At 36.3% G+C, this 20,333-nt stretch overlaps 2 protein-coding genes across 2 annotated transcripts in view; one reads left to right on the top strand and one right to left on the bottom strand.

Moving 5' to 3' along the window:
* Positions 1 to 4,570: 4,570 nt before the first annotated feature.
* LOC144452670 (gastric triacylglycerol lipase-like) lies at positions 4,571 to 12,738 on the bottom strand. The gene is made up of 8 exons (XM_078143815.1): positions 12,619 to 12,738; positions 9,974 to 10,290; positions 9,006 to 9,156; positions 8,201 to 8,293; positions 6,512 to 6,664; positions 6,222 to 6,293; positions 5,052 to 5,123; positions 4,571 to 4,828 (listed from the first exon to the last, which is right to left on the bottom strand). Exons 1-8 carry the CDS (start codon positions 12,736 to 12,738, stop codon positions 4,571 to 4,573), a joined length of 1,236 nt encoding a protein of 411 aa, XP_077999941.1.
* Positions 12,739 to 15,335: 2,597 nt separating this feature from the next.
* Positions 15,336 to 20,333, top strand: part of LOC144452899 (uncharacterized) — a 51,573-nt gene continuing 46,575 nt past the window's right edge. The window contains exons 1-3 of the mRNA XM_078144103.1: positions 15,336 to 15,669; positions 15,788 to 15,881; positions 16,535 to 16,632. Coding sequence (XP_078000229.1) covers positions 15,578 to 15,669; positions 15,788 to 15,881; positions 16,535 to 16,632 — 284 coding nt within the window. The 5' untranslated portion in view covers positions 15,336 to 15,577. The remainder of the gene's footprint in view (positions 15,670 to 15,787; positions 15,882 to 16,534; positions 16,633 to 20,333) is intronic.

Genomic DNA, 20,333 nt, shown 5'->3' with positions numbered 1-20,333 from the left:
TACGAAAGTAGTTTGTTTGTGATTTTTGTGCCTTTCTGAAAGTTAGTGCAATCAGAATTAAGGCCCACATTTGTGCATTCTATTGCGGATACCTTCAAAGTGTAATAAAATGACTAACACAATTTGCCTAGAGTATCCTGAAATCCTGTGGTAACCATGGTTACTGTAATATAATGTTTGGGAATTTCATCACATAATCAGTGACTAGGGAACAACTGTGCTATGCCCTGTTATCCGGGTTTGATGGGGCTAATTAATGGACCAGTAACCCTGTTATCAGGGTTTGGTGGAGCTAATTAATGCGGACCACAAATGTTGCCAATGTACACTAATTAATCACAGCTTACAGATTATTGTGTCCACATATAGTTTCAAACATCCTCAATCAAATCCTGGCTCTAACTTCAGTTTTGAGCACTGTTGACATAAGAAGAGATTTGTTTGGCCATAAATGGGGAAATCGGGGGGGGGGGGGGGGGGGGGGGGGATGAATGACTGATATGCATGTTATCATAAGGTTGTTAAATTGCCTGGGTATATATGAGTTGATTAAGATAAGAGGGGGAAGGGGGTTCAATACCATTCTTTTAATGGAGTGGTTTTATAATGTCACAATTCATGGGAATAACTGCAACCATGAAACTGATTTAATTTGTAAATGTCATTTATTTATTTCCATCACACTACATTATCTGAATGTATACAAATGAAAACCAGGAGAGGGAAAAAAATAAAATATCAAAAACTTACATCATTATTAAATAAAATACTAATAACAAGAAATAAATAGGAGAGAATAAAGTTCTGAAAGTTGGTAAAGAAGTGAGAGATAACAAAAATGTACCTTTAACTTAAAAAAAAAAGTCATCTAAAAATCTAAAGTCTTTTAAAGTGTTCTTGAAATTAAATATAACAAAAATGGACTGAAATATGTGTTGAGGGCGCTCTATTATTTGTTGTCACATGCATGCGTGGTCCTGATCTTTTTATATTGAAATGGAGACAGAAACGTGATTTTATACCAAGTTAACAACCCCAGCTATGAATATTGATAATCCACCAAATTGTAAATACCAGTAATCTATGTAAACATTGGCAAGGTGTGGACAGGTGGATTAGCCAATCACGAAGCTGTATTCAAATCAGTTGAGATCATGACAGATTAAGACAGATAAACACACAATATGGATTATTACTAAAGTTTGGTTGTTGATAGACTGTAAGATACGTCGTGACGTTTTGCCCTCACCGGCCTCCTCTCACAGAACAGGGGTTGGCCGATGTTTGAGGGCGCCCCGTCACGGCGTACCTTACACACTAGGTTGTTGAGTACTGTAAAGTTGAAATGAGAACAATCAGTGTAGCGCCCTCAATGATGCATCTTCCAGTCGATAACAACAAAGAAAGAAAGAAAGAAAGAAAGAAAACATTGAGCACCTGGTACTTTGAGCACCTGGTAATTTTGAGCACCTGGTAATTTTGAGCACCTGGTAACTTTGAACACCTGGTAACTTTGAGCACCTGGTAACTTTGAGCACCTGGTAACTTTGAACACCTGGTAACTTTGAACACCTGGTAATAACGTGAATTTGACAAGCTGATACAACCTCTGTTTGTTGTGAAAAACTTTCATAAAAGACCCGTATATAATGAAATGACAAACGGTGGAAATTATATTTCAAAAATACTGGCAAACTTGAAAGTGTATAAAGATTTCATCAATGTAAAAGTAACACTTCAAAATTACTGTCAACGCTGAGATTTTTTAGATATTTTCACCCCAGTAATAGTCTACCTGAGTTCCCTGTTTATCAAGATTTCCTCCAAAATTTTACTCATGCATGCATAAATTTAATAAAATTGTAACCTCTACATTACTGAGGTACTAAAAGCTAGGAAATAAAACAATCTTTGGGGATTCAATTTTCTGATAGAAAAGTTTCAACTAAATACATAAATTGACCAAAAACTGTCACATTTCCTCTCCTATAAGTATAAGGCACTACATACAATCTTTACATTTCTTATAATTTTCTCTCTCTATTTTTGATCATATTTGAAAGAACTTAGTTTTCTAAGTCATCAGAACTGAACAGCGCCCCCAGTGTACAAAATCAGAAATTACAAGTTGGTCTACTGTCTTGAAATTATTCCTGCTATCACTCAGTAGATCGAGAGTAAAATTATCTTGTACCCAGACAGGGACAATGCCCTCTATGTCACAAAATCATTTAGTTACTCCTATTTCTCAATACATTGAGAAGAAATGGTGGTGTATTCAGACAGGTGTATTACACAACCTTCTCTGTGTGTGACAAAATGGACCGCGCACTGAACATCACCCCTGTGATAAAAATTTGACATGGTACTGAACAGCACCCTCTGTGTCACAAATCTGAGAGGATACTGAACAGTGCCCCTCTTAGCAATCAGAGAGGGTACTGAACAGCGCCCTCTGTGTTACAAAATAACAAATACAATACACAGTACTACAATTGGTCAAAAAATGCTGTCAGTATTTCATCATACAAGTGATACTATCTGCCCTTTTGGCATCATCTCCTGTGATATACAATTGGACAGTCCTCTGTATGCCCTATATCCAATTTATATATAATATATCTATATTGATTCTCTAAAACACAAAGCCACTCTGTGCTGTTCAACAATTATCTAAAACTTGAAGAATCTTTGAAGGCATTCACTGTCATAAAATTCACATTTCCTAAAATTAATGAGCCAGAAAATTTAAAGCATTAAACGATAGAAAGTACCGTGTAACAACAAAACATAACTAAACATGAAATAACAAACATGAAATAACAAACATGAAATAACATACATGTGAAATGTAAGTATCACTGAGGGAGACACAAGGGTTTGTGGAATCCATCCTATAATATAATATGACAGAACTCTCATGATACATGAGTACAAGTCTGGCATACTGGGGGTATTTGCATGAGTGTTTGCAGTATTCTCTGCAGCAGTACGTACGCTCGTGAACGTGCTGTAGAAAACACTGCAAGCATGAGTACAAATACTCCTGAGTATCTGGCAATCACGTGGCATGGACTTCTGTAATTATTACATATGTTTATCCAAAACAACAAATTTTCGTAACAATGACACGATGAGAAAACATCCTTTTGTGTAGAAGAAATTATTCATTGTGCCCTCATTTACATATCATTTGCATATCATTTGCATGCAGGTATGCAATGTTTTCAGTATTGCACTGCAGTGCACAGTATGAACATGCACCAGTTCAAGCAATCTCTAGTACATTATATGTGATAATTAATATGGTTCTCTCCAGGCTTACATAGAGTACTATGTTCTACATACACCTTTGTAGAGAAGTGGGTTCCTTCTATGGTGTCATGAAAACAATATCAATTAAAGAAACATAACAATAAACCCTTTTGTTATGCATATTTCAATTGACTCTATTGTTATTTTATGAGGACACAAGACAGACTAAGAATGTACAAAATACAAGATAATTCTGTCTCCAATTTAAAAAAAAATATTTATGATAGTAATTATCAAATAATCACAAAGTTTGAGAAGTGCTAGCCTGGGTCTTTTGTTCTGCATAACTATGGAGACAGCAAACATAGACAAATGGCCATTTATATTATTTGTACAATTTATACAAAATATTATGACAGAACCGTACGATGCAAGACTGCAAGTGTGGCATATACTTGGGGTATTTGCACTAGTGAAAATGGTGCTCTCTGTGGCAATACACTTGTGTTGCAGTGTTACTGCGCTTCTACTTGAAGTATAAACAATGAAGTACTGCAACATATTGATACATTACCAAAGCACGAATACGTCTTTGTACAAAATTTAGTACGGTCAGATCAAAGGAGTGTCGCAATATTGTGTGCGTCATTACTGATAACTTCAATCATAACAAATGTCAAACTTGGCACATCGTACAGTTACCAAGGTTTGTTGTCTTTAGACATCATTCTGTATGTATAACCATGACGACGTCATCCAACAGATTTGGCTTACACGCAACAATGAATAATTAAATGCTCGTTCAGCATTGTTGTAAAAATAAACTGTTATTTTATTCAACTTTGCTGTGGAGTACACAATATTGTAACTATATAATAGGTAAATGTACTTCAATGCATCAGAATAAATTCAGTACTGTATCAATATGTTGCAGTATCAATATGTTGCAGTATCAATACATTGCAGTGTCGATATGTTGTAGTATCGATATGTTGCACTGTCGATATGTTGCACTGTCGATATGTTGCAATGTCAATATGTTGTACTTTCAATATGTTACAGTATCAATATGTTGCAGTATCAATATGTTGCAGTGCTTCATCGTTCATGCTTCGATTGGAAGCACTGTATTTATATGTATGTTGCAGTACTAATTATTCAAAAAGCCATGCGTTGCAGTCTTTGTTGCTTATCGTAACGTGAAAAACAATAATGTTGGTGTTTTGTACCTGATGTTGGGTGTTTTATATTTGTGTGCATGGGGTTACTTATCTACTGTGTTGCATTGCAAGGCATTTATTACTAAAATCTAAAATCAATGCACCAATTTTACACTGGTTTCTAGTTTTTGAATGTAGTTGATAATTTTTTCATAAACCACTTGTCTGGCATTCATTGCCCAAATGAAGTCTAGATGATCGTATTCATGGATTTCATCGTTGACAACTAGTACTTGCTTTATCTTGGGGATTAGTCCCCGGACATCGGTGGGATCAGCCAACCAGTCCTGATCTCCCCAGTAGAGTCCGGTGGGTGTAGTGATGTTTTCAGCAAAGTAAAGGGGTGGGGTCGTCTGAAATAGATAAACGGAATTTGGTACATGAATTCATTACTTGTGAATCCTCACGTTTGTGAAGTCTGTAAAAATAACATTGAGCATAAAGTTTGATACCAAAGTTTATTTTTATTTTTTGGCCTTATAAGTAAGAAATGGCTAGACCATAAAGTTACAAACTGTACCCCTTTAACCATCACCTGTACAGAAGACAAGATATTTGACATGTCGGATTTCTTACCTGATTATAATGCAACTGGTTAAGATTTGGGGAACCATAGTCATACATCTGAAACTGGTTAGATTTAATCATCTGAAGAAAAATAAACAACAAACATTTAGTGAGAAAATTAACAATTTCTTGTTATCTACAGCAATATTCATGAGACTGTACTAACTAATACATGTTATAAAAATATAAAATATGGGATGTTATTAAATCAAAGCATGCAGGCATATCGTGACAAAAATATAAAAATATTTTATGGAGGTACAACAACAATACATAACAGTGAGTTATGTCATACACATAACAGTGAGTTATGTCATACACATAACAGTGAGTTATGTCATACACATGACAAGAAGTGATGTCATACACATAACAGTGAGTGATGTCATACACATAACAGTGAGTGATGTCATACACATAAAAGTGAGTGATGTCATGCACATAACAGTGAGTTATGTCATACACATAACAACAAGTGATGTCATACACATAAAAGTGAGTGATGTCATGCACATAACAGCGAGTGATGTCATGCACATAACAGCGAGTGATGTCATGCACATAACAGCGAGTGATGTCATGCACATAAGAAGTGATGTCATACACATAAAAGTGAGTGATGTCATGCACATAACAGCGAGTGATGTCATGCACATAACAGCGAGTGATGTCATGCACATAACAAGAAGTGATGTCATATACATAACAGGAAGTGATGTCATATACATAACAGGAAGTGATGTCATGCACATAACAAGAAGTGATGTCATACACATAACAGTGAGTGATGTCATACACATAACAGCAAGTGATGTCATGCACATAACAAGAAGTGATGTCATACACATAACAGTGAGTGATGTCATACACATAACAGCAAGTGATGTCATGCACATAACAAGAAGTGATGTCATACACATAACAGTGAGTGATGTCATACACATAACAGCAAGTGATGTCATGCACATAACAAGAAGTGATGTCATACACATAAAAGTGAGTGATGTCATACACATAAAAGTGAGTGATGTCATACACATAACAGCGAGTGACGTCATACACATAACAGTGAGTGATGTCATACACATAACAAGAAGTGATGTCATATACATAACAGGAAGTGATGTCATATACATAACAGGAAGTGATGTCATACGGATAACGGGAAGGCAATCCTACCTGTGCGTAGTGTACAATGTTTTGGACAGATGTTCCTGCAGGAGTATGAGTAAAATATACTGGCAAGCGAGACTGAAAAAAAAATCAATACATTTGGTTATTAACCAGAGATCATCTTAAAATATATATGACTCAGATAGTTAGTCAAATATTACCCCCTATTTGTGAATTTGGGTCAATATTCCGATATTATCATACTTTACATGATACAGGCCAGTGAAATCAATCAATCAATCAATCAATCAATCAATCAACCAATCAATCAATCAACCTTAGTCATTACAGTTTACCTGATTGAGCTGTTTAGCGTCCCAGCCACACAAAATAAAGATGAAATTTTCACAGTATATCTTTGCCTGTTCACTACAAACATCTTCTGCTAACCAGTCTATTATGGCATTACTTGGAAGGAAATCTCTAACTCCAAAGAGTTTGAACAGTAACTAAAAATGAAGAAAAACAATTATTAAAACAAATCTTCTGTGTTTGAAAACATAGCCCCAAATACTAATGTGCAGTTAATTGGGGTTTCCAAAATTTCACAATATATCTCTTGCCTTTTCACTACAAACGTAAAGATGAAGGTCGAGGTCAAACGTTATATGACAGAACCACGTGGCGGCAAGAGTGCAAGTGTGGTGTACCCTGGGTATTTGCATGAGTACTTGCAGTGCTCTTGCGTACTTTCACGAGTGTAGCTTGCAAAACTACAGCAGAAAACACTGCAAGCATGAGTGCAAATACCCCTGAGTGCCCACACTGGAACTTGTGCAGCATGGGGTTCTGTTATGTTTATCTAAAACACCAAATTTCCGTAAAAATGACACCATGCTATCACTCGATTTTGTGTACTGAGAATGAACAATTGTTGTCCTCATTTGCAAGTCATTTGCAAACACTTATGCAATAATGTTTTTGATATTGCAGTGCAAATATCATTAGTGTGCGAGTGCATCAGTGCAAGTAATCTCTGATACATATGTAATAATAGTCTTAATCAAAACCTTGCCTCTAACAATGTGGGTGTAGACGCTTGAACGGTGTCTTTAGGTATAAAACTTGTTATTTGATGTTGAATACGAAGGTTAAGATCAAACCTTAATGACTGTCTGACTTGACAGCTGACATGGGTGTAGACACTTGAACAGCGTCTTTAGGTATATAACTTTTTATTTGACATTGGGTTAAGATCAAAGCTTTAATGACTGCCTGACTTGAAAGCTGACTTCTATAAACATGGGTACACATCAGGAAACCACTCCTCTAAAAGAATGGTATTCAAGCCCACCTGTCTTATCTTAGAATTAAACCAACTCATATTTACTCAGGCAATTTAGCAACCTTATGATAACATGCATATCAGTCATTTCCCCATTTATGGCCCAAACAAATCTCTTTTTATGTCAGCAGTGATCAAACTGAACTTAGGAGTTGATTGAGGATGTTTAAAACTATATGTGGATACAATAATTTGTAAGTTGTGATTACATTGTGTACACTGGCAACATTTGTGGTCGCATTAATTAGCCCAACCAAACCCTGATAATAGGGCATAACTGGGTTGTTCCCTAGCACACTGATTATGTCAAGGACACTTAAATGGTGTATGCACCCAGGTGTAACGATAAAGATAAAGGTTGCTCATGCAATACCCTGTTTACTGCACTGTTGAGATACATTGTTAGCTGGTCGTACCACATAGCCCTCATATTCTCTGCTTGTCGTGATTATATTGTCAAAGCTGATAATAACATATTGAAAATTTCACCCAATAGCCTGGTCGATTACAGAGTGTAGTCCCTTTACCCATGGCAACCAGTCAGACTGTCCTCATTCCAATGAATCATTATGTCAATATACACATGTTACGCTACATGAGGCAAACCTTGGGTAGGCTTTATGGGTAAACCTCTGGTGATGACATCACATTTACCACAAGTAAATCTATGCCTAGATATTCTTTGTATTTCTTTTTTTACCTGTATTTCTGGACTAAATTCTGCAAGGAATCTAATTGGACTGATCACACTCCCCGCGGTTGTTACTGGTCCTAACGCAAAAAATGTTTTGATCTGCAAAAAAAATGTAAATAAATTGGTCTAAGCACACCAGCAACGCCATAGTTACTCACACATGTTAATCCTGTAAACATGCTAGTATGTTATGTCAGCAAATTTTTGGAAAATGAAATGATTCGCACACTATGATTGGCTTAGAGACGAACTCTGACCTCTTAAACAAATTCTAGAAATTGAAATTGCATTGGGATTGGCTTAGAGGTGAACTTTGACCTTTTTCACAAATTTTGGAAATTGAAATGATTCACACATTGTGATTGGCTTAGAGATGAACTATGACCTTTACAGCAAATGTTTAGTCTTGGTTACCAAACTCTCGCTGCTAGGGGCTCTGCCTACGAGACCTCCCAAAGCAAGAGTCTGGTGAAATGAGATTCCAACTAACCCGCACAGGAAGTAGCTTCTAGAGCAGTGCATGCTGGGAATACTTAACGTCCAACATTGTAGGCTAAACAATTTAGGTACTTTCGCGACAAGTTATTACTTTTCAAGTGACTGATACATCTAAATTACAACAAACAGCCCTCGTAACCACATTTTTATGACTTGGAAGAATGTACTGTGAATCTCCTGGGCGGGGTAGTTGAAACGTGGTTTCCCCAGCCTTTCATCTGGGTGGTCTCGTAAAAGAACCCACAGTGGTGAGAGTCTGGGTAACCAAGACTAGCAAATTCTGGAAATTGATTGGCTTAGTTTGAACTCTGACCTTTTTAGCAAATTCTGGATCTCTGGACAGTTGAGCAAATGCAATGAGTGTGCCCTGTGAGTGACCAACGTAGTATAATTGTTCTTGTTTACTGACATTCAATGCAAAGTTGATTGATGCTGGCAGATCATACAAGGCCATCTCGTCCCAACTAGAAAAAAAAAGTTAACGTTATATCAGAAGGTTATGTCAAAATATGTAGGGAATTATCTAATGATCATAACAGTTTTACGCGTAACCACAAAAGTACATTTTGGTGTAGTAGTATGATACTTTTTAGTTTGATATCACACCTAAAAAAATTGTTTGTTTCTGGTTACCGAACCACACCTAGTTTTTCACGCCGACCCTAAACATTTTTTTTTTTTACATATTTGAGAAAAAATTACAAAATCACGATATCAGAATTTTATGTTAGATACAGCACAAGATACACCTAAGACTTAAAAAAAAATTGTTTGGTTCTAATTACCCGATCCCACCTAGTTTTTTACGCTGACCCTAAACTTTTTTATGTACTTGAGAAAAAATAATAAAATCACAAAAATTGTGAATTCTCGCAAGAAATAGTGGATGCGGAAACTGACATCAACTGAAAAAGACATATACAGACATTATTTCATGATCAGTGCTTATACAGTTAAAATAGGTGATTGCATACTGTGGATTTCATGAACATTTTTGATAGTATGATAAATTAAGTAATCAGTTTGTTTATGTCTTATATCTTAATGCCAGCTTTGTCTTCAGTTAATTGCAAATGGTGGTTAAGTATGCTTCAGTAAAGTAGAATACTGTGAGTACCTTTTAAATATGCAGTAAAAACTACGCTAAAATACATATAAACTCAGCTTGTGCCCCTTTAATACATGAAAGACAGTTTTTAATTTTTGAAATGTCCCTTTAGAGGCAGAAAGTATGTGGTTGTCCAAACTTATACAGCAATGTCATCTTGGCGTATATCTTACCTCCATGCCCAAAACTCGTCTTGATCTGGTTTTAGAGTAACATGTTTCCTGGAGTACGTATTTCCTCTACTGTTACCTAACCACACATCGAATCCTGCATCAGCTAATATGTAAGCAAAGCTCTCATTGGCTAAATTGGTCAGCCAATTTGTGGATGTACACAACAAGCCATGTTGTAAGAAGATAACAGGTCTGGTTGCCATGGTATTGGTCTGATTTCGGCCATGTGGAATTCTTTGAATACCCAATAGGAAACCATCATGTGTTTGAACTGTGTACTCTTCACATGGATAGCCTTTACTTGTTATAAGCTGGGTCTGAAAAAAATACCAAATTGATCAAATTTCAAATTCAGTTATTTTGTTAGTTGCAGTTCACTGAGTTCCTGAAGTATGTGATGTATTACGTGCATAGTGTCCTACATCATCTTAGTTGGTGGCACAGTAAAAAATGCCAAATTTCTCGTACTTTTTTTAGTGAACTTTCAAAAACTAATTAGTTTGTCTGTGGAACCAATTCCCTGAACAGAGTTCTTATAACACAATTCCTGTAAAATCTCTCCAAACTTTGCCATGTGAAATCTTGTTCCCTGTCCTTTTGAAAGAGCAAACATAGTAATCGGTGGCCAAATTGAATTCAGCGGCCATATTGAATTCAGCGGCCATATTGGATTCTAAAATGACTAAATTTTGATATCAATTTGACCTCTATTTCAAAAGTTGTATGGTGACCCCTAATTTTTTTTCTTGAGTTTTGCTGAGAAAGCGTGCAAGTTTTCATAAACAAAATAACAGCAAAGGTTGAAGATTTTTATTTCTGAGGCACATACTATGTTGATATTTTTAATCAAATCAAATAAGTTTCCTGAAATTGTTCTAAATCACTGCGGATGACAAGTTTTGATCCAAATCAATTACGTGATGAGAAATAGATCACTTTGGTTCAAAAAGTTCATAAAAAATACAACAAACTATTTCATAATATAAATTAATGAAAGGTCAACCTTGGGTCAGCTAAGGTCAGATGAAAGTTCAACACCTTATCTGATTATGAAAATTGAAAAGTAACAGACAATGATATGAGGACACCATGAAACCAAATAATAAAAAGACAATTTTAGATTATAAATTGATTTATAAACCTCAGAAAATGACAACAAAATTACCCTGAAAATGAGACTGAAATTTGACTGTACACACAAACTTGCAATAGTGTCAAAACAATTAAACGCTTGCAGAAGCTCCAACATGGCTGAATACATATCAAGCACAGTAGAGCTTTTTTTTTTTTTACAAACTTTCAAAGTTGAATAAGTTACCAAGGTGCTTATTCTATCACTTAAAATATATATATGTTGATAGCAGTAATCAATACAAATGTACAAAAGGCAGATACACATCTGATTGGATCTTGCTTAGAAAAACCTTTGTCAGCCTATTGAGTGTGAATCTCTGAGGGGTACATAAATGGATACAAAAATTGACACCTTGAGTTGACCACTCAGCAGCTGGAAGAAGTGGGAAAGGGTTAACATGACAAAATGAATTCTCATATCAGTTATTAATCATAAATTGACATTCTGAATGTCAAAATGATAAGACTCAACAATGGTAAAGATTGGTATCACACCAGATAAAGTCACGATTTGTTTGTCAACCTTGAATCTGGATTTTCAACTGGGGTTATCTGCAGAGACAGAAAATACACAACATCTAGCTATACTTACAAAACTTACAGCAAAATATGTCTTTGAAAATTACAATTCTTTAGAAATACAAAATGATGCTTTGTTATAACAATTATATACATCGATATACAGTACCCCTCCACTGTCTATGATTAATTGTGAAGTACTGCAGCAAATACACAAGTTCTCACCGAAAAACATAGAAATAAAGTGACGATCTCCGCATTTTGTTTCACTTTTTGCAAAAAACTACAGAAAATAAAAAGTGAAAATGTTCAGAAGCACTAACAGACTCTTGCAAACAAAATCAAGGTTACAGTTATTGCACCTATATTGAGAAATGTTGATATAAAGTTAAGCTCGTCTGCGCCCGTTTCTATGAAAATCGTCTACAACAAGCAAAAGTTTGCAAATTTTGTAAAAAATGTCAGAATTGAGTTCCGAACTGTACCTTGCATGACCTAAATTTAAGGACATCGAGTAATGAAATCACATGCAACACGATCACAGCCCTTTAATAATCCTGACTAGACCTGCATGCCCACATGCCCTGATCCACAGATAAGTAACACAGTGTTACTTATCTGTGCAACACAGTGTTACTTATCTGTGCCTGATCTTGTATTTTACGTCCGGAGACAATCTTCAGAACTATTTACATACAACGGTTGCTTTCGCGACAGTTACGTGATCCACTGCAGTAGAGGGTCGATATGTTGTTTGTCACAAACCTTTGACATTTGGTTTGATCTTAAGACTTGGACAGCCTAGAAATGGGATTCGGACGCACAGTGACTCGTATTGTTGCTTAGAGAAAATATAACACGAAAGCTACATTACAGATACGAAATGAGAGTCAAAACGTCACATACACGCCCCATGTTCAATGATGTTCGAAAGTACCAGGTGTAATTAATTTAATAATTTCTTTCAAAAACATGAAATACATCGTTCTTACCGCGTTCATGTGAACTTCGGGATCTTCCCTGGCGTTCCAATTTACCAAACTACCCTTTGTGGACGTCGCTAAGGCTAAAAACAAGAGAAACCCACAACGCTCAGCGAATCCGATCGCCATCGTAGGTTGTGTGTACGCACTGAGCAGAGTTTACCTTTTACAGTGTCACGTGTTACTACACCGGGTGCTATCATGTGACTTGAACCAGCCTGGACGAATGAACCATTTACTCCAGAGGGGTGGATAGCTCTTCTTAACGACACCCAGTTCCGCACGAGTCCAGTATTACTTACACCCTGCGAACTTTTACTTTTCCACGTAAACCAATATTACTCAACCATGCAAAGCTCAATTGATATGAAAATAATTTTGCAAGGATATATAATGCTAATTGCAGAATGTGTTAGGAAATTTTATTACGTGATATATGATGATGTATGGGGGAAATATGATTTTCTGGGGTTGTGCCTCTCGATCTCGAGCTCGATCGAGTCTAATCTTAGAGAACATCCGTCCATGGAGAAAGTCCTTCAGAAGATTGCGAGAAAGAATGTCACAAAAGGTTAACAACATCTAATGAAGTGCTCATGATTTAAAAATGCAATCGACATGGCTTTAAAAATTTGAACGGGTGGTATCTGTACTCTGATCATATTTCAATTCATTGAAATTGATGTCATTGTCAGCGTTTTACTAGACTTGGCAAGAAAATTCACAAAGTTCTCCCTCTCTCTCCCTCCCCCCTCTGTCTGTCTGTCTCTGTCAGTCAGTCTGTCTGTCTGTCTCTGTCAGTCTGTCTGTCTGTCTGTCTGTCTGTCTGTCTGTCTGTCTGTCTGTCTGCCTGCCTGCAACTCACACGCACGCACACACACACACACACATTCTCTCTCTCTCTCTCTCTCTCTCTCTCTCTCTCTCTCTCTCTCTCTCTCTCTCTCTCTCTCTCTCTCTCTCTCTCTCTCTCTCTCTCTCATGTTTGTATTGTACTGTCTATTACAGGACAAAATAAAAACCTGATTAAATAAATAAAGAATAGAATAGAATAGAATAGAATAGAATAGAATAGAATAGAATAGAATAGAACTAACTTTAATTTATTGTCCATAGACTAATGTATACATGGGAAATAACTATTAGTCACGCCAGTCAAAACACTAGGATGAGACCTAAAAAATGTGGTTCCGATTACGCTCAATTTTAGAATAGGTGGGGTAAATCTTTTAAAATTATTATTATCATTTTTTCATGTGTGTCTAGTTCAGGTATTTATGTTTTCCGTTATTTTCCATATGGTCTCAGTAGTGTTATTGGTTTCTTCCCATCAGATGTACAGCCATTACAGACTGGAAGAATAGTTTTATATTAGTTTCTGCATCCACTATTTCTCGCGAGACTTCACACAGTTTTCGTGATTTTATTATTTTTTTCTTGAATACGTGAGAAGGAGTTTAGGATCGGCAGTGTAAAACTAGGTGGGGTTGGGTAACCGGAACCAAACTATTATTTTTTTTTAAAAGTATATTTAAATTATTTTTTTTCAGGTCTGACACACATACAATAATCATAACAATAATAATAAAAGGAAAAACACTATGACACAGGCTAAAACTACTAACTCTAAGGCATTGCTGATAAACATCAAGTTCAAAAAGACGGGAGGATAAGGTTACAGCTCTAAAGATAACAAAACAGTGAAGAAGAAAAAAAAGTTCCTGGAATTTAAAATTGAAATTGCAAAAGTATGTTAACATAGAAGAAAAGTTTGTATTCTTTTGAAATATCAAAATTCACATTTAAATAGTTTACGACATTGGAAAGTACAAAAGATGGTCAGAAAAACAGTATTGTGATATTTATGGCTTGCAATAGTTTTGCTTGAAAATATGTGTGGTCACAGTGCAGTGTCAATTTTATTGCACTATTTTCTTTTGATGTAATTTTTCTCAAGCTAAAATTAATAGTATATTTAAAATCATAATTATTTGATAAGACATTCCTATAGCTTCTTGGGTAAGGATTTTTTCTCTTTTACTTTAAGTAATATATTTATTATTTTCTGTACGCATTGAACTTCCTTCTCTGGGGAATTCACTAGGTGTGATCATCAACGTGCAAAAAGGGTATTATCTCCGACATCAAAAAAACGTATAAAGGTAGCAAAGCATTGCATTTGAGCATTGAGAAAACACGAGGAAATAGTAAAAGTATACTAAGGAAACCGGGTGAAAGATCCGAAAGAAATTACAGAGCCGATCACCACATGTACAGCTTAGTATAGTGAGTGTAAATACACTTTCAGCGCTGTAAATCGAAAACGAGGCTCACATTCAAATTGGCAAATGTGTCCAAAAATGTGTGTAACACTTTTAGAATTATCGCAAATTTTATCAGGAATTATACGCATCTTGTACACGCTTAAAGTTTCAGTTGATTTTCGAACGATACGTTCGAGGACGAAGGTTAAACCACCTTTGTTTAGAGGTCACCTTTTGTTTATTTCTTATGGACGGCGCCATCTTTACCAGGGGTGCCTAGGTATTGCTCATTTGCACGACCCCCTCTAAGCCCAATTGAAAATTTCGGCATGTTCATTATTTTTTGTTGCGATTTTTTGTGTCGATCCCATCTCTATATTGAACTTTATACCACCTTAATTTGATCACAGCATTACGGTATCACTGGATTTCTCTCGCCGATTCGAAGCTGAGATCCTGAAGTTGGATAAATGTACTAGAGATTTTCCAATTTTGTCAGAAATTGGTTGTTTTTGAGGGGTAGAAAATCGTGTTTGTATGCAGAGTTGTAACAGTGCTGGGAGTTGTGACTGAAGGTCTTTTGTGGAAGTGGGTGCATCAATGATCGGCAATGGAAATGTGAACTTACGATGCTACTTTACTTCGTTTGACTTCGAATTACTTATGATCCACGATTCGTAGCAAAGGAAAAAATACAGACAACCATGGAGAAACATCTCGGAAAGGACCCAGAGGCCTACGAAAAGGAGTACGAGTCGTTTCTGGTAGATCTGAAACGTTTTCATGCATCGAAAGGGTGAGTATCTTTTCCCCGAAACGTATCTTGATATCGGGTCAATTTTCTCGATTTCTGGTATCGTAACTTAGCAAATTACAACCTCGGATCTCTCACTGACTTTTTAATCGTTCTGTAGGACTCCAATAACTAGGCTTCCATCGTTTGATCGGAAAGAATTGGACCTATATTTGCTGTATAGCAAAGTGACTTCCATGGGAGGATTTGCAAAGGTTAGTATAGTCCATTTCCAAAATTTTCTCAGCATGTATTATTGTTATTACCGGGTCTCATCAAGACAAATTATATTTCATAAGACAACCCCGGGTCATTTTAAACGCATATTGGTGGAATGTGTGTGTAATTTGTTGTATTTTAGACAAAATTAGTCGCTCGTTTGCGGTCATTCGCTGTGATCGTGTCTCGTGTCCTATTCTGTGTTTCCTTTTACTGTTTCTTTTCAAATATCAGCTGTTTTCACGAGTTGGGTTTTCATTCGCTCCATTTCCTTTTCAAATCTCGCGCCTGCAGTTCGATTTGTAACCCTTACCGATAAGAAATTTATAAATTAATGTGTTCTACTGTCTTCGTAGCTTTTCTGGGTGTACATTTTGGTGAAATTACGTACCATATTGGCTAGTTCTGGCTGTCTTCATTGTTCAGGAAATTCGTGTTGGCTAAATGTACCGCTTTTGCGATGTTGGTGTTTTGTAGTAAAATCTGAATTCGCGTACTTTTATTGTTGACACTCTAAGTCATTCACTGATGGTTTATGCATATGATTAACGTACAATTTACCGGGATGACAACACACGGCTCAATATAAAGAAGTCGGGACTTATATATTTCTCTGGGCTTTGTGTTTTTGTATCAATTTTTGGAATAGGTAACTGATGATTATAGATGGGAAGACTTATTAGACGTTTTTGATATTCCTCGAAATTGTAGCCAGGCAGCATTTGCTGTGCGTCAGTTTTATCTCAGGTAAGTTATTCTCAAACATTTAAAATTTTTAATTTTTTTATGAATGTGTGTTTTGTTTAACAGTCATTCTTGCAGTTCAACATAGTGAAACCAGCTTTCATGATGGAGGTCTGTTTTGATGGTACTTCCTCATTTTCTTTCTCTCCCAAGAAAATTCTTGAACATGTTTGTGTAATTTTGGTGTGATTTCTCCAAGGAAAATAATTAGATACGTTTGTGGAAATTTGTCAGTTGTGTGATGTAGATAAAAACAATAAAAACTTAAATAAACCAAATGAGGTTAGATTTAACCTAAACCATTTTCCAAGAGATAATTCAGATTTGCTGTATGTAACCAGGCCAGTCCTTGTTTACCTTCCCTACAATAATCTGAAGTTAAGATATTTGTGTGTCAGAAGTTCACAGAGACACGGTTTCACTTTGTGATTACAATGTTTACAAAATGACAGAAAATCACACTGTGAATTCTTGTCTGTAGATGTATATAGCAGTGGCACACAGGTGGCTTCCTGGATAGCCCCCATGTGATACATTGATAGGGAATTTCTTCAAGTAAACTGTTTACATTGAGACTTCCACTGTGTGTATTTTAAACTACACTAAAATAGCATCCGCCACATTGTAAATATCAAAGGTAGTTCAATTTCATAGCAACTTGTGCAAGTGATTCTTGACTAGGTGCAAGGATATATGTATAAAGGCCTGAGATTCAGTCCCAGGTTTGTGGATTAATATCTTATGTTAGAGATTGTATATGATGATTCTTTTGTTGCAGAGCAACTCTTTCAGTCATACAACTGTTTTTAACACACACACAGATTTTAACCCTCATCTGAACTATGCCTTTCACTGTCCAATCACTTAGAGCGAGGCTGTCGATGTCTATTTTGTCTGAAATCACAAATGTTAAACTAGGAAGGGCGTCGTGACCCAACCTGGAAATGAACTTTAGATGAACAATGTAAGGACACGATACTGAGCTATTGTGGTGTTTTATATATATGTTAAAATTATAAGTATTTTGATCATTTTATTTTCGACAATAACGGAGAAGATTTGATATGCAGTTGTCCTCTACGACACTGAGAAATTACAGATGGGCCAAGTGGTCCTTTTGGTGCTAAATTGTTTAGGGAAAGCATGTATGTTCTCTCGTGAGTAGTTTTGATGTATCGTAGTTGGTAGTTTGCACAGAGATATGGGAACATCAAATTTTGGTGGACCACAACAGATTGATGTATGACAGTGGTGTGTCAAATTGGCTTAGAATGCATGTACTGGAGTAGTCTTTATATACAGGGTCGTTGTGTTCAACATTCTCAGTCTGAATCAGTAGTGTCACATGATAAAAGAATCTCTGTATCTATCTTTGTCGGAAAGTCAATTTCTGAAGAGGTGCATCAATTATAGGATGTTGTCATGTGTTATTCTGGTCCTGAAACAGTTTTGCGGCGATTTGGATCTATTTTGGGATAGAATACTGTACTTTTTAAGAGTCTACAGTGTGATAGTCACACTGCTGTTATGTCAGACAAAATAGAACCACTTTACTCCAACCCAGGAAGTTCAAAATAGTACACCAGTGCAATCAGGGCTGGGCAATTCAGTGTTACTTTAGTGTAAGTATAGTTTGCAGTAAACCTCAAGTACAAACACGAATTGAATCGTCAACTAGTTTTGCAGCTCAGCAGGCTTTTTACTGAGTCTATCAGTTATTTCCATTTAGGTGTTAGAGTCTGGTTTAGTAGGGCTCAGAAATGTAACAACTAGAACTTTACGTTTCAGGGCAAGTCAGTGTGATGTCGTGAACATGGCATATAAATCAAACAGAAACTTGTGCCAGGGCCAATCTGTGTTTAGAGAATGGTTGTGCTAGGGTTACTCAATATATAGTAACTAGCAGGTCTTGTCGATTTAACATCACACATGGCTTGTTCCATGGCTAGTCAAGCCTCAGGGATACATGTAGAATGAGGTATTGAAAAATGGCTGCTATGGTTGTATTTTGTATGAGATGTATGTGTGAAGACAAATTTTTCAGAACGTGTTCCACCACATCAAAATCAGATTTCAGTTCACCAGGGCTGTTCCATTGGATGTTTTGAACTATGTCAGGTTATGGCATCAGAAATTTGATTGCAGCAGGGCAAGTGAAGTCAGAGTCAGAAAGTGTTGCCAATATGGCTGGTTGTAGGGTAACTGTAACTGTGTCGTGCTTGGGGGCTAGTCGATCATCAGGAACTACGAAATGTAGCCAGATGGTCAGTGTGATATGAAAAAAAATTGTCACTGGATTCCGTCAGATGTTTCTAATATTTTTCACTAGGGTTAAAACACATGGTTTGAGAAAATATGTTCATGCAAGCTAGACTGTAGTGTGTCACTTGTGTGACCAGGGAGCAGTTCACTATGTAGCAAGGTAAGGACTTGGATCTCAGAGAAAACAATGGAACTAGGGCTAGTAAAACTGATGCAGCTGTGGAGTCAGGTAGATAGAAGTGAGCCCTCTAAAGCCAGCATCATGCAACATTCACAAAGCAGTTTTGAAAGGCATTCAAATTCACCTTCGCTTCATTTTTCATGACCCAGAGTCCAAACTTTACTTCAGTGCTGGGTAGTTTGATTTAGCCAAATGAAGTTTCAGCTCCAATGGTGTCCAGTAGTCTGGCAAACTACCACCTTGTACATTTGGTAGTCGTAGCTTACTGGTCTAGATACAATGTTTAGTTACTTCTATGTTTCTTGGCCACTGCTAATTTCAAGCCCCTGCCCGTTACATGTAGATCAAACCTGTTGGATAACAAATGTCCAAAATAGAAATTGTGACTCAAAGTCTTTACAAATATATTACGACCATAGTATGAAAATACTACAAACTATAAAGCTATGGTTTAATGTCGATCTAAAGACTAAGATTTGTACTTGCCATATTATATCTATTCCACGAGTTTAAAAAGTAGGGCTTCATATACATGTCTCCAACCAAAGGTTTCAGAAATATGTAAAAGCCAAGATTTTAGTAAAAAGAATAAGTTCCTGCAATCTGTCAATATACCTAATGGATGAACACTTGAAGTTTTACAGGAAAGACCACTGTGAATATAAACATATATAAATAAACCTTATGTAGACTGTAGTATTGTCGCCATGCGAGAATGAATGTTTTTAGAATGTGGGTTCATAGCAATCAATTAAAATTTGGTACAGTCACATCTTTCAGTGTGCATGTAATTAAGGACCCATGTTTCAATCCCAGGTTCTTACATTGTACATGAGTGTCATCTTATCAGTAAGCCATAGGGTGAAACTTGATAATTCATTCAGGGCTCAAAATAAACTTTTTTCTTTGGTAGTCCTAGTGGGCTACCTATTTCAGAAATTGGTAGCCCAAAGAGTGTGACCTGTAGTCCCATATTCCTGAACTGAAAACAGATTTCCTCTATTGGAAATATGTGTGTTATTAAAATACTTTCATGTCCATAAATCTTCCATTCTCATCACATAATCAGTGGTAGTCAGAGTGGGCTACCAGCTGCAAACTATGATAGCCCATGACAAGAATTGGAAGTCTGTGGACATGGGACTTATACTGTTAATTTCAAGCGCTGCTTCATGACAAGAATTGGTACAAAAATGTAGTTTGTGGACATGGGACTACTGTTAATTTCAAGCCCTGACTTCATGACAAGAATTGGTAGTCT

The sequence above is a fragment of the Glandiceps talaboti genome, chromosome 23, assembly GCF_964340395.1.
Source record: "Glandiceps talaboti chromosome 23, keGlaTala1.1, whole genome shotgun sequence".
Lineage (NCBI taxonomy): Eukaryota > Metazoa > Hemichordata > Enteropneusta > Spengelidae > Glandiceps > Glandiceps talaboti.
Note: the sequence above shows the minus strand (reverse complement) of the source record. Positions and strands in the feature narration are given on the sequence as shown.

What these genes read in the sequence shown, in the direction of transcription:
- LOC144452670 (XM_078143815.1), bottom strand. Translation starts at nt 12,738, where the DNA reads ATGGCGATCGGATTCGCTGAGCGTTGTGGGTTTCTCTTGTTTTTAGCC. An exon ending in CCGAAGTTCACATGAACGCG is followed by an intron (nt 10,291 to 12,618) that starts GTAAGAACGATG and finishes TATTTTTTTCAG; the next exon opens with ACCCAGCTTATAACAAGTAA. An exon ending in ATCCAGAATTTGCTAAAAAG is followed by an intron (nt 8,294 to 9,005) that starts GTCAGAGTTCAA and finishes TTTTTTTTGCAG; the next exon opens with ATCAAAACATTTTTTGCGTT.